Raw genomic sequence first — 12,256 nt, 5'->3', positions numbered from 1 at the left:
AGACTCACCTGCTGTCTGAGACTAGCATGCCCTTACATGCAGGGCCCTGCTGCTGCTGTCCTTCTGGCCTCCATTCTCATGCTCATGTTCTAAGGTCAGACCACACAGCTGCCTGTAGCATGCTCTCCCAACCCCAGAAGTCCTCAGTCTCAAAGGCAGGGACTAAGTGCAAAAGGAGCAAAGGCATACCTGTGCATCGGGTACTGTCTTGTCCTGTGCTGAGTGCACACTGTTCAAGTGCCGATGTGTTCCTAATGAGAGAAGGGGAAGGATATAGCGATCATTAGAAGCTCTGCATTCTTCTTCTCCTTCACACCACCCCAGACTCTAGGGCAAATTATGATTTGAGGGAGATAACAGAGTAGTACGAGTGCTGGCTGAAGGAACAAAAGTACTGAAAGCAGCTTAAAATTGCAGTGCCCCAGGCAAAACCCCAGTTGTGCTGCCCTAGGTATGGCCCTGACCTCACACTCATCAAATTGTCATAAATAATTAAAAATCAGTGTAACTCAGTGAGAGCTAGTGGAGTGGGGAGAAAGTGGGGGGAGGGGGAGGCAGAGAGAAACAGGTAAACTTATTTATTTCTGATGGCATTACAGACTTATAGAATGTTTACTGCACCCCCTCTTCAGTAAAAAGTGGAAAAATAGTCGTCCTCTTTGACGTGATCATTCTGTTGTGAAGTCACCTTGAAATCCTGGCCTTCAAGTGAAGTTGACCTTGAAAGTATTATATTTTTTAAAGCTATCTTCTCGAAAGTTTTCCAGGCACGTTATTTCTGTTTGCAAGAAACTTGAAACAACTTAAATGTTCAATAGGGGAATGGTTCACTTGTTGGCATAGTAATATGATGGAATACTATAGTATAATTAAAACTTAAGAAATATAAGGAATATAAAGAATTATGGGAAGACCTTTAGAATTAATACTAAGCAAAGGGGAAAAAAGACCCAGAAAAACCAAGTATTCAGTATAACCACATAAGAAGAAAAGTTAATGGTAATGAACAGACAAAGAATCTGATGGAGACTTAAATGAATATCTAAAAATTAATGGTTTTATTTATTGAAATTAAAATGTAACAGTTACAAGGTAAACTTAATTAGTTCTATTGGTGTATATAACTTGGTATATAGCTTGTTCATCTCTCAGAAGACAGTGTTTTTCCTTGCTCCAAGGAGCCAGTGCAACCCATCTTTCTTTGTGTGTATCATACTGTTTCTGAGGTTGCTGTGCATGCTGGTTACATATGTTGACATTGATTTCTCCTCCTTCCTCACAGGCAGCAATTGTGACCTATGGGGTTCCATTACCCATACTTACTGAATCGCCAGATCCGACAGTCAGAGAACAAGGCCTTCTACAAGCAGCACATCTTAAATATTATACTCAGAGGACCAGCTCTGTGCTTTTTTGCAGCCATCTTCTCCTTTTTCTTTTTTCCCTGTGGTAAGTTCCTCACCTTCCACTAAAGTCACAGTGTGAAGGTGCCCTGGGTTCTCAGAGGTTTATGCTAATGGAGCACAAGCCTGGGCAGGTCCTACCAGTATGGAAAGGTTTCAGATATGGGCCTAGCAACAGACTGTTTCTTCTAAAGAAGTTAAGTTTAAGGAGACTTATCATTAGGTTGGCTGCAAAGGGATGAATTCTTAAGCCACAGAAACTCCCAAAGACTGTCTCCTAAGACATAGCAGTGTTGCAGACTGCATCACTGAGACTAACTACACCCACGAAGCCACAAGTCATTAACATAAAGTCCGAATGGTGCCCTTCCCCTATTAATGGTTTGTCATCAGACAGGATTTGGAAATATGTCTCTTAAAGTAAGAGGTATTTAATAACACTCAGATGGAAATACAAAAAATATAGAACGTGTAAGCATGTCTAATGTAAAATGTAAACCCCCATAGTGAATGAGTTGAACTTCTTGGCTGGATTTTCCTTCAGTCTACTGCTTTAGAAAATGAGATAAAGATGTTATTCTTGCACAGCATCACTGAGTCAGAGAGCTGGAAAGGATCTCAGTAGCCGTCTGGTCCTACCTTTGCTGACCAAGAATCCCTTTTATGACATTCCTGACAAGTGGTTGTCCACACTACAGGGAACCCACTGTTTTTCAACACATCCCGTTACCCTTTTGGGCCTAATTAATTTCAGTTCCACAAATATCTATTAAGTACCTACTATGTACAAGGCACTGTACTAATTACTAGGGATACAGAAATAAAAACAAAAACCCTTACCCTCAAGGAGTTTACATTCTAATGATTGTTTAGAAGTTTTTCTCATATCAAGCCTAAATCTTCTTTACAATTTCCACCAATTATTCCTATTACTGCCTTCTGGGTTCAAGCAGAACAAATTTTATGATACAGAAAGATTCCTGTTATGTCCCCCAAGTCCTGTTCTCTAGGCTAAACATCCTCATTGTTCTAACTGATCCTCATACAGTATATTCTGTAGTCCTCTCACAGTCCTAGTTACCCTTTTCTGGATGCCACAATAGTGGCAGAGAGATAAATTTGGGCTTGATGTTGGGAAAATCTTCCTAACTATGAGAGTTATTCCAAATAGAATGGGCTGCCTCTGGGAAGTAGTGGGTTCACCCTCACTTAACATCTTTAAGCAGAGACTAAATAACCATTCAGCAGACATGTAAGAGAGGAAATGATTTTTCATGCACAGGTTGAACCAGATGGCCCCAAGGTCTCTTCCAGCCTAAGAATTTCATGATTCTGTGTTTCCTTCTTTAAGCATAATGCCCCGAACTGAGCACAGTGCTCCAGATGTGGTCTGACCAGGGCAGGATATAAAAGAACTGAAACTCCTTGCCCCAGTTCTGGTGCCTCTCCCAATGATAAGTGCTAAGATAGCACTTGCTTTTTTAACTACCAAATCACACTGTTAACATATCAATAATAATAATGAGCTGGATTTTATATAGCACTTTAAGATTGAGTGCTTTACATATGTTATTTCATTTGATATTAAGCTAGCAATCTACTAAAAACCCCCAGCCTTTTTCATATGAACTGTTATCTAGCTATGACACCTCTGTCTTGTGAAGTTAATTTATTGAACCCATGTATAGAACTTGACATGTATATCTTTTAAATTTCATCTTACTGCATTTAGGGAAGTAGTACAACATGATGGAGAAAGTCCTGAATATGTAGTCAGGAGACCTGGGTTCAAATCCTATCTCAGACAATTACTGTGTGACCATTGGCAAGTTACTTAACCTCTCAGAATCTGTTTCTTCATCTGGAAAGTAAAGGTGATAATGATACTTATACTACCTACCTCACAAAGTAAAAAATACTTTGTAAATAGTACCGTATAAATATGAATTATTATTGTTATTCAGTCCAGTGTTCTATTATATCAGGATCTTTTTGGATCTTGATAATATTGTAAGCATATTAGCTATCCCTCTCAGGTTGTGTCATCTGCAAATTGAGTAATGTTTCTATTGCTGGTGCAGTGGGAAGAGCACTCCATAGGGAGTCGAAAGAGGTGGCTTATAATCCCAGCTCTGCTACTAATGACCAGTGTGGCCTTGGGCAAGTGAATGTCTCTTCTCTGGGCCTCAGTTTTCTCCTCCGTAAATCAAGGGGGTTGAACTAGATGAGCTTTGGGGACCCTTCTAGATCTGAAGCTGTATGTGATATTTCTTCAGAAACCAGTACAGGACAAGGACAGATCCCTCGGCCATTAAACTAGAGAACTTGACCCCTTAGTGATTACTCTGTGTCCAGTCATTCAGCTAGCTCCAAACCCAGCAACCCATGTTACTCTCTGATCCGTCTCTCTCCATCTTGCTCACAGTATAACCTGATTTTGTCAAGTGATTTTTACATCTATGGCATTCTTTGACAAAAGTAATGAAGTTAGTCTAGCCGGACTTGTTCTTGATGAAACCATGCTGGCCTTTTTTTTTGCCTACTAAAAATTATCGATATCTTTTATTTTTATGGTAATGTGATTTCCCAACCTATGCTCCCTTTATGTGCTAGTTTTAGTAATCATTGCTTACTTCTTAGTACCCACAAACCTTCCCTTTGTTCTAGAGTTTTGCCCTAAAGCAGAATAGGCAGGGGTCTCTAGGTTTGACTGTATTTACTTTTTGGAAAATTAGGAAATTAACCCTTCCCTACTTCCAGTGCTCTCTCCTTTCTTGAAGATTTTTCAGAGATCACTACCGGTAGCATCTGCCAGTTCTTTCAGTGTACTTGGGAGGGGCAGATTTGCACAAGGAATAGAGCACTGGGCCTGAAGTTAGGAAGACTTGAGTCCAAATCCTGCCTTAAACGCTAGTAAGGTGACTCAGGGCAAGTCACTTAACTTCTCTGTGCCTTAGTTTCCTCAGCCGTAAAATGAAGTAATAATAGCACCTACTTCGCAGAGTTTTTGTGAGGATCAGATGAGGCGATATATGAAAGTGCTTTGAAAACCTTAAAGCTCTTTATAAATGTTAGCTCCTACTACCTCCATCCCGGTTTAGTGACTTGAACTTATTGGTAACGGTTGGATATAGTCTTACATCTCTTCACTTCTCTTTGGTTTTCACTTCTTACTAATAATTTTTATTCCCCATCTAAAAATCATTCTTGCTGAAAGAGAGAATAAAAGCAAAGTGTTAAATAAATAAACCCTTCTTACTGTTGGCCATTATCATAATCTACTCCACCCTAAATAAGTAGTGGTCCTACCTCTTCTTTCCTGCTCTCTTTGGCCCCAATGTAGCCTTTAAAAACGAACAAAAAAAATTTTTCCTTCCTTTGTTTTCATCACCAGCCTTAGTTCAGTCTGAGCTTTAATGCTCCTGACACTATTCTTATAAGACGATGTTACCATTGTTTTGTATTCTTCCTTGCTCCTATCTTCTCTGTCTTCTTGCTCCGATATTTATCTTTCAAAAATCTGAAATGGTGGATGAATTCCCCAATTTTCTCTTTAGGTACTGTTCTTTTTCTTCCTCATAATTATAATACCTGCTTAAGTCTTCAAAATTTTACTCTCAAAACCTTCCCGTCCATCTTGGGACACCTTCCTTGGAAGAATATTACCATTCAATCCTATCCATCCATTCTCTAGACTCTTTGAAACCCATACTCCTAGAACTTAGGGTTTACATATCAGATTATGCTTTACTTTCTTTTCTCCTACTATGAACTCCTAGAGGCCTCTGTGCTGGTCAGCATTAGAGACTTTTTAGTGCTTTTGTTAATCAGACCCATGTCCCCAGCCTATGTACAAATGCCTTTCTATGAAGATTTCTGACTTGAGGTCTTAACCTGTGCCTTATTCCTAACTGAATTCTAGTCCCCTTTTCCCTGCATCACATTTCAGGCGTAGCACCTCCCACTGAATCTTTTAGAGGCTGGAAAAAAAATATTCTCCCCATTAACTAGCAGCAGGGCATGCAATTATCCTGAAGCTCAAAGAAACCTACAGCAAGCCAAAAAAACAAACCAAGACAAAAAAAACACTAGAAAAGTCAGAGGAAAAGAAGCAGAACTGGCTGCCATCAGCTCTGCTGCAATGGCCGAGATCTGTATCCTGGTTAATTCTCACCCCAGTAAATTACTTACTTTAATACTTCAGTGGAGCTATAATTTTGGTCATGTGGATATTCCTTCCACTAATGTCTGCCCGTCCTGTGCACGTCTTGTCCTTATCGTCCCGTTAGTCTGCCATTGTGGGGTAGAGGGAGAAAAAGATCTACCTGATATACTAAAGCCTTCTATTTCTTTTAACACTGCGTGTACAGGGAGCACATGGCTGTCATCCGTTATTCCTTACTGTCATTGCATATCCAGCCTATCTTTCTTCTACTCATACATTTCTCTAATGACATAATTTTCACTGATACTCCCATCCCGTTACTCATTTATACTGGGTTGTAACCTAATTATATGCACAATGCATCTCTCCATTACTATTTAGGTGAGCAACCTTCAATTTTATTTCTTTAAAAACAAGTCTTTCCAAGACTTGCAGCCATAGATTATCACTGGAAGGATATTGGTGTTAAAAAAAAAAAAAGAAAAGGAAAAAAAAGATGTGCCTTTATTTCAGAAATAAGTTTGGGGTCGTTAAAAGAGCTGCTAAGTTTACCAAAAGGAATCCATCATATTCTCTTCCTCCTATTTTTTCCTAAGCCCAATTGATTGTCCGTACAAAGTGTCTGATCCATAACATATCAACTGATGGGTAAGTTATATGGGTTATCCATCCAACTATGTATTAGAGTCTGGACAGTAGCAATTTTTCATCCACTTGGAACTCTTTCAAATGATTGTGGATCTCATTTAAGAGACTCTGCAGTGTTCTAGGGCTTAATGCAATCAGCACAATGTCATCCACAAACAGAGCATCTGGAAGACCTCACCATCCATAAGAAATCTCTCTTCAGTTTAGACCATCTGCTGGACATCTTCCATGACAACAGCAAATACATTTGGTGAGCAAACATCTCTTTTTTAAGCTTCACTTGATACATTAATAATAAGAGGGGTGTTAAAAGGTCTTTCTGTCATGTTTTCCAAGTAATTTTGTACAATTTTTATGTATATGGGAGGCACCTTGGTGGAAGGCCTTTAGAAGGTAGTATTTTGTCCTGTGGAATAAAATCTACCATAAAATATCTTTTGAAAACCTTTTTGTATATGTTCATCAATAATGTGCATGATGCATGTATAGAGTATTTTTTTGTAAATTTTAGAGAGATGAGAGAATAGGATATGAGTCAGTAGGAGTTTGTTGTTGTTGTTATTGCTGTTGTTGACTTGTTTGTAAAAATAAAATTTTTCCATGTCTCTGGATTTCTCTCTTCTTTTACTTCTCTTGAGAATCAGTTTTTCAGCATCCTTAAAACTATGTTACCTCCTGCACAAAAAAGTGGTCTTCTGATAGTCATCTAGTCTTCCTTTCTTTGTTTTCTCCGGTGCCTTTTCAACTTCCACATGCAGTGTATCCAGTCTTGTGAGGTCAGAGGCCAAATGTGGTCCTCGATTATGTAAAAAATGCTTTGAAAGTCTTTACAGATATTTTCCATTTTTCATGTTTGATGTCTTCATTCTAGTTTCACTCTTCAGTGTCCTCTGAATCTTGGATCTCTCTCTAAGCTTTCTTGAAATTTGTTTTCTACTGCTTATTAGTTTTATGAGATAATACTACACATAATCTTCCACCATCCTTTCTGATTTAGCAAACTGGTGTTACCCTTAGCCACCATGTTTCTCTCTTCTTAGCAATATGAAATATTTTAGTGCTAAGCATTTCCAGGGTTTTTTTTGTTATTGAAATAGATTTATATCAATTAAACTTTTTTTAAAAATGGTTATAATTTGTGTCAAAAACCTGTTCATCATTTCTCATTTTTCATTATCAGTGTGGTTTTAAATAGATCAGATTGGAGTTTTAATTATATGGCATATTATTTCCTCATTTTTATTCTTCTAGTTTTGTATTAATTTTGGTCTTTGCTCTACCAAGTTGATAGTTTGCCTATACCCAAACAGCTGAATTGGGAATGGTTCTCATATTAGGAACAAGTTATTTTCTGCTAAAGTGTAAAAAATTTTAGTTTTGTTTTGTTGCTTAGTGACCACTATTAAAAAAATTTCCTTATTCTTCTTTGTTTGCTTGTTTTTTGGTTTTTGGTTTTTGGTTTTGTTTTTTTTTTCAGGCAATTGGGGTTAAGTGACTTGCCCAGGATCACACAATTAGTGTCAGGTGTTTGGTCTGAGGTCAAATTTGAACTCAGGTCTTCCTGACTTCAGGGCCAGTGCTCTATCCACTGCACCATCTAGCTGTCCCTCCATATTCTTCTTGACAAAAGTATTCATGATATATATGGACATGAGATTTCTGTATTGTCTATGAGTCGTTAGCCTCTCCTTTTTCTTAACTCCTGAATCTTATTTTCCCAACATTTTTTGCTCTCCTTCCATTTATGTACCTTTACATTGAAGTCACCAAGTATCAAAGTGTTCATTGATTTAATTTGAAAGATTGTATTGAGTTCTTCATAGAATTTCTCTACCTCCTCATCTTCCAAAACAGATGTTGGTTCATAAGCTACAATTATATCCATGATATTTTTATACATGCTTTTCATGAGCACTGCAACACAAGATACAATGCACATATGGAAATATCTCCATCAGTGATATTTCCTGCCACCTCTGGGCACGTGATTAAACCCATTCTGACAAATCCTTTATTTGTGTTTCCAAAGAGAAACTGTGAGCCCTTTACCTATTTAGCTGCAACCTCTTTTTGTGGTCTGATTCCATCAACTGCAAGAACATCGAGATTAATACAATTCACTTCCTTTAGTAGTATGTCTGCTCATAGGTCACTGAACTTCACATTAGAGAGAACCAACAGTAAAGTCAGTTTATGGAAGGTCAAAAAGGGTCTGATTCTTAGCACACTATGCTTTCTCTTCCAACTACTATCCCTGCAGAAGCCAAAGGGGACCACACAGGATATTTTTCTTTGTTTTACGGGTTACCAAGGCAAACATTTCAACAGGCCAGTCTGTTGAGGATGAGCCACTCCACAATTAGCTAAACTGATCCTTAGAAAGCTTGGTAGAAGCTCTTCTAGAGCATGCGCTCTCCTGTGTGGCCTTTGAGAACCCAGGGCTATGTCCATACACCACAATGAGAGATAGGAGAATCGGACTTTGTGGAGGCTGACAGGTAACACCAGGTACCAGTGAACAGTCTGTGGGAATACATCATGCCTACAGGTTCATCTTCTATACATCACCTATGGTATTAGAGATAGCAGAGTTACATGCAGATTATACTAAATACAATAGTCATACAGATTCGTGTTATATTATTGCTATTCATCCCTCCAATAACTGAGCAATGATAAAGGCTATTAATTTTTTTAGCTTCTCTTTTTAAAAATTATATATTTACTTTGGCACTTTTTTTTTTTACATTTTGAATTCTGAATTCTCTTTCTCCTTCCTGCCTCTCACCTACCCATTGAGAAAGCAAGAAATGTGATATCAGTTATACCTGTGAAATCATGCAAAACATATTTACATATTATGTCATTTTCAAACATAGAATATGTGCAGTTTTATGCCTACTGGGCTCTAACCTATATAGTTGCTCACATGAATGCTGTCATGGCTAGTGTAGAAAATCTAGGCTCCGAAATATCAAAGGTCCAAGATGAACCCTCAGAACATAAACCATGTATTATTTTGGAGTCCACTCTGACAGACCACCTAGGACTTTGAGGGCTTTCCCCAAAACATCTAACATGACTTGCCTTTTCCCCATCTAGAAAGAAAATCTGAATTTGGAATTTTTCTTCCTCTCTCTCATAATAAATACAACATCCTGTGGTTGAGTTTTAAAAATCAGCTTCCTAAATATAAGATGATGAAGAGTGACCAGGTAATTCATCTGGAAAGATCTGGAGGGTTTTTAGGAGTGTCAGAGGACAGCCAAGAACACTAATGCAATATCGAGCAGCATTTTAAGAGCAACAATGTAGTTTAGATATTCCATCCAGAGAAAGTGCAGATGGTGAGGTCCTTTTAGTTCATGATATATGAGGATCAGATGCAGAGATCAGGCTTAGGGGGACAGCTGTCTTTAAGTATGTGAAGGGTTATCATCATATGGAAAAGAGAATAGAATTATTCTGCTTAGTTATAGAGGACAAAATTAAGATCAAGTGGAGAAGCAACAAAGAGGCAAAATTAGGCATGGTGACTGTAAAGGAAGACTTCCTCACAACAAGAGCTTTCCAAAAGTAGAATGAGTTTCCCCAGGATTTAGTGGGTTAACCTTCATGAGATGTCTTCAAGCAAATGCTAAATAATCTTATGTTGTAGAGGGAGTTCTTTTTCAAGTATGCTTCAAACTAGATGGCCTCTGAGGTCCCCTCTAGCTATGAAATTTCAAAATCTACATATCCAACCCTAATCTCTCTTCTGAACTTCTTTCTGCCTTAACAAGCTCCCAGCTGGATATATCTACCCAGACAAGCATCTCAAACTGAAGATATTCAAAACCAGACTCTGTATCTTTCCTTTCCACCCACCCCATTTCCTGCCTATTTCTGCCATCTTTCTCTTTACATAGGTTCACAACCTGAGTCTTTTTTTTCCTTTTCTTTTTCCCTTACCCCCTTCAATCAGTCATTTACCAAGTCTTGTTCATTCTATCTTCTCTCTACCTTTCCACATTTCAAGTGCACTTATCAATCTAGCCAGACTGGTCTTTCAGCTGTTCCCTGAATATTCTATCACCCATTTCTTTGCCTTTGCAAAAAACAGGCTTTTCGCTGTGCTTGAAATATTCTACTTCCTCATCTCTACTTACTTAAATCTCTAGTTTCCTTCAAGGTTCCATTCAAGGCCCAATTCCCATGCAAAGCATTTCTTTATCTCCCTAACACTTTCAGCAGTTGTTAATAATCTCTCTCCCTGGTAGAATATAAGCTCTTTGAGGGCAGCAACCATGTAATTTGTGCCCTTGCATCCCACCTGACCAGCTGTGTTTTGCACCTAGACATTTAGCAAACATTTATTGAATAGAAACATAGTCTATCAGAAATCGAAGAGAGAAACCTTAGAGACCAACCTTCTTTTGACAGAGGAGAAAACTGAGGCCTAGAAAGGGAAAGTGACTTACCCAGTGCCCTCAGTAAGTAAGTGGCAAGGCTAGTTATTCAGACCTAGAACTTATTGAGGACTAGAACTTAATAAGATCTTCCTTCTCATTTTGAGACAAGCAAAAATATTTTTTCAGTGATAGGTTTAAAACTTCTCAAAGATATTCCATTAGAATATTTCCACCCTCAATAAGGTCTGGGGTTTTTGTTTGCAGTAGATTAAGAATGTACAAATGCTTATCTGTTTTCTTTCTCACTGAGACCAAGAGGCAGGTTTCCTGACACTAGTGTTCTTTCCACCACTCAATGATGCCTTACCCAACAGTAAGAAAGGGAGTATGACACCATGGCCTCAGGCCTCCACAAGTCTTCACCAGATCCGTATGGATAGATAGTTTGTAACATAGAAGGGCACTTTCCTCCAAAGACAATTTAAATAACGATAGCAGCATGATGCACTGGAAAGGAACACTGAGGTTAAAAAATGAGAAGCCTGGGTTCCAGTCCCAGCTCTGCCACTGACTAATTTCTCTCTAGGCCTCTGTTTCTACATCGACTTAAAAAAAAAAAAAGGATTTGAATCTGTTGGTCTCTAAGGCCCTCTCCAGCTCTGACCTTCCATAGTTCTAGGAAATCCCATGTGATGAAAAACACAGAGCATTCCCTCAAGCTCAGCCCACTTTCTACCCATCAGAGCAACTGAGGAATAAATCCAAGCAGCACGATTCCTCTAGAATCTGTACTCAGCTGGATCCTACCCAAACAGTCCCTAAACAAAACGTGTTTATACTTCACACTGGTTGATTCATTGAGTGCTTTAAATATTGTCTGTGTTTGGCTAGTGGGGATTGTGTAACATGGTTGAATTAAGGCATAAATGCTATGTTAAAGCATTATCAGAAATGAAAACATGAAGCTAATGTTTTTTATTTACTCCTCCAGTCTTACCTTCTTCTTGGCCTTGTCATCTTCCTCCCCTACATCAATAAATTCATCACGTGGTGCAGAGACAAACTTGTTGGTAGGTAACCCATGTTTCAGTGTAACATACACCAGTTGCAATGACCTCAGGTAATCCCTGCCTCTGTGTGTTCTTTGCAGCCAAGCCCTTGTTTCTGACTGAGGCAGGGTGCTCCTGTGGAAATAATGATAATGATATTAATAATAACAATTGATGGATATGTAGCACTGTACAGTTTAAAAAGTGCTTTCTACAAGTTATTCTATTTGTCTGATCAGCACTGGAAGGGAGGGAGACAGGAATTATCATCTCCGTTTTACAGATCAGGAAACGGATTCAGACTGTAGTGGAGCTGGAACTCGAACCCAGGTCTTCTTACTACATGTTTACTGCTCTTCTCCCTGAACCTCAGTTGCCCTACTTTTACATTTGTGTCATACTTTGCCATTCCAAGTGCTTCTCATCCGTCATCTAATTTGATCCTTATAACAACTTTGTGAGCAAGGATTAAAAACCCAGGTCTTTTCGCCCACATTGTAATGTGCTGGCTCCAGAAGAACCCAGTGCTGAGACCTGAGCTCATGGGCATGAAACTTGGGTCATCTAATACTTCCAGTGTGACCTAGCTTCTCTGTGCCT

The 12,256-nt window shown here is 38.7% G+C and overlaps 1 protein-coding gene across 1 annotated transcript in view; it reads left to right on the top strand.

Moving 5' to 3' along the window:
- Window positions 1-12,256, top strand: part of TMEM175 (transmembrane protein 175) — a 33,589-nt gene that overhangs the window by 17,621 nt on the left and 3,712 nt on the right. The window contains 4 exon segments of the mRNA XM_021005398.2: window positions 1,283-1,300; window positions 1,302-1,446; window positions 2,084-2,085; window positions 11,599-11,677. Of these exon segments, the coding sequence (XP_020861057.1) occupies window positions 1,283-1,300; window positions 1,302-1,446; window positions 2,084-2,085; window positions 11,599-11,677 (244 nt within the window).

Source organism: Phascolarctos cinereus, unplaced genomic scaffold, assembly GCF_003287225.1.
Source record: "Phascolarctos cinereus isolate Bilbo 61053 unplaced genomic scaffold, phaCin_HiC Scaffold_9;HRSCAF=440, whole genome shotgun sequence".
Lineage (NCBI taxonomy): Eukaryota > Metazoa > Chordata > Mammalia > Diprotodontia > Phascolarctidae > Phascolarctos > Phascolarctos cinereus.
The sequence above is the reverse complement of the archived record's forward strand: the minus strand, read 5'-3'. Positions and strand labels throughout refer to the sequence as shown.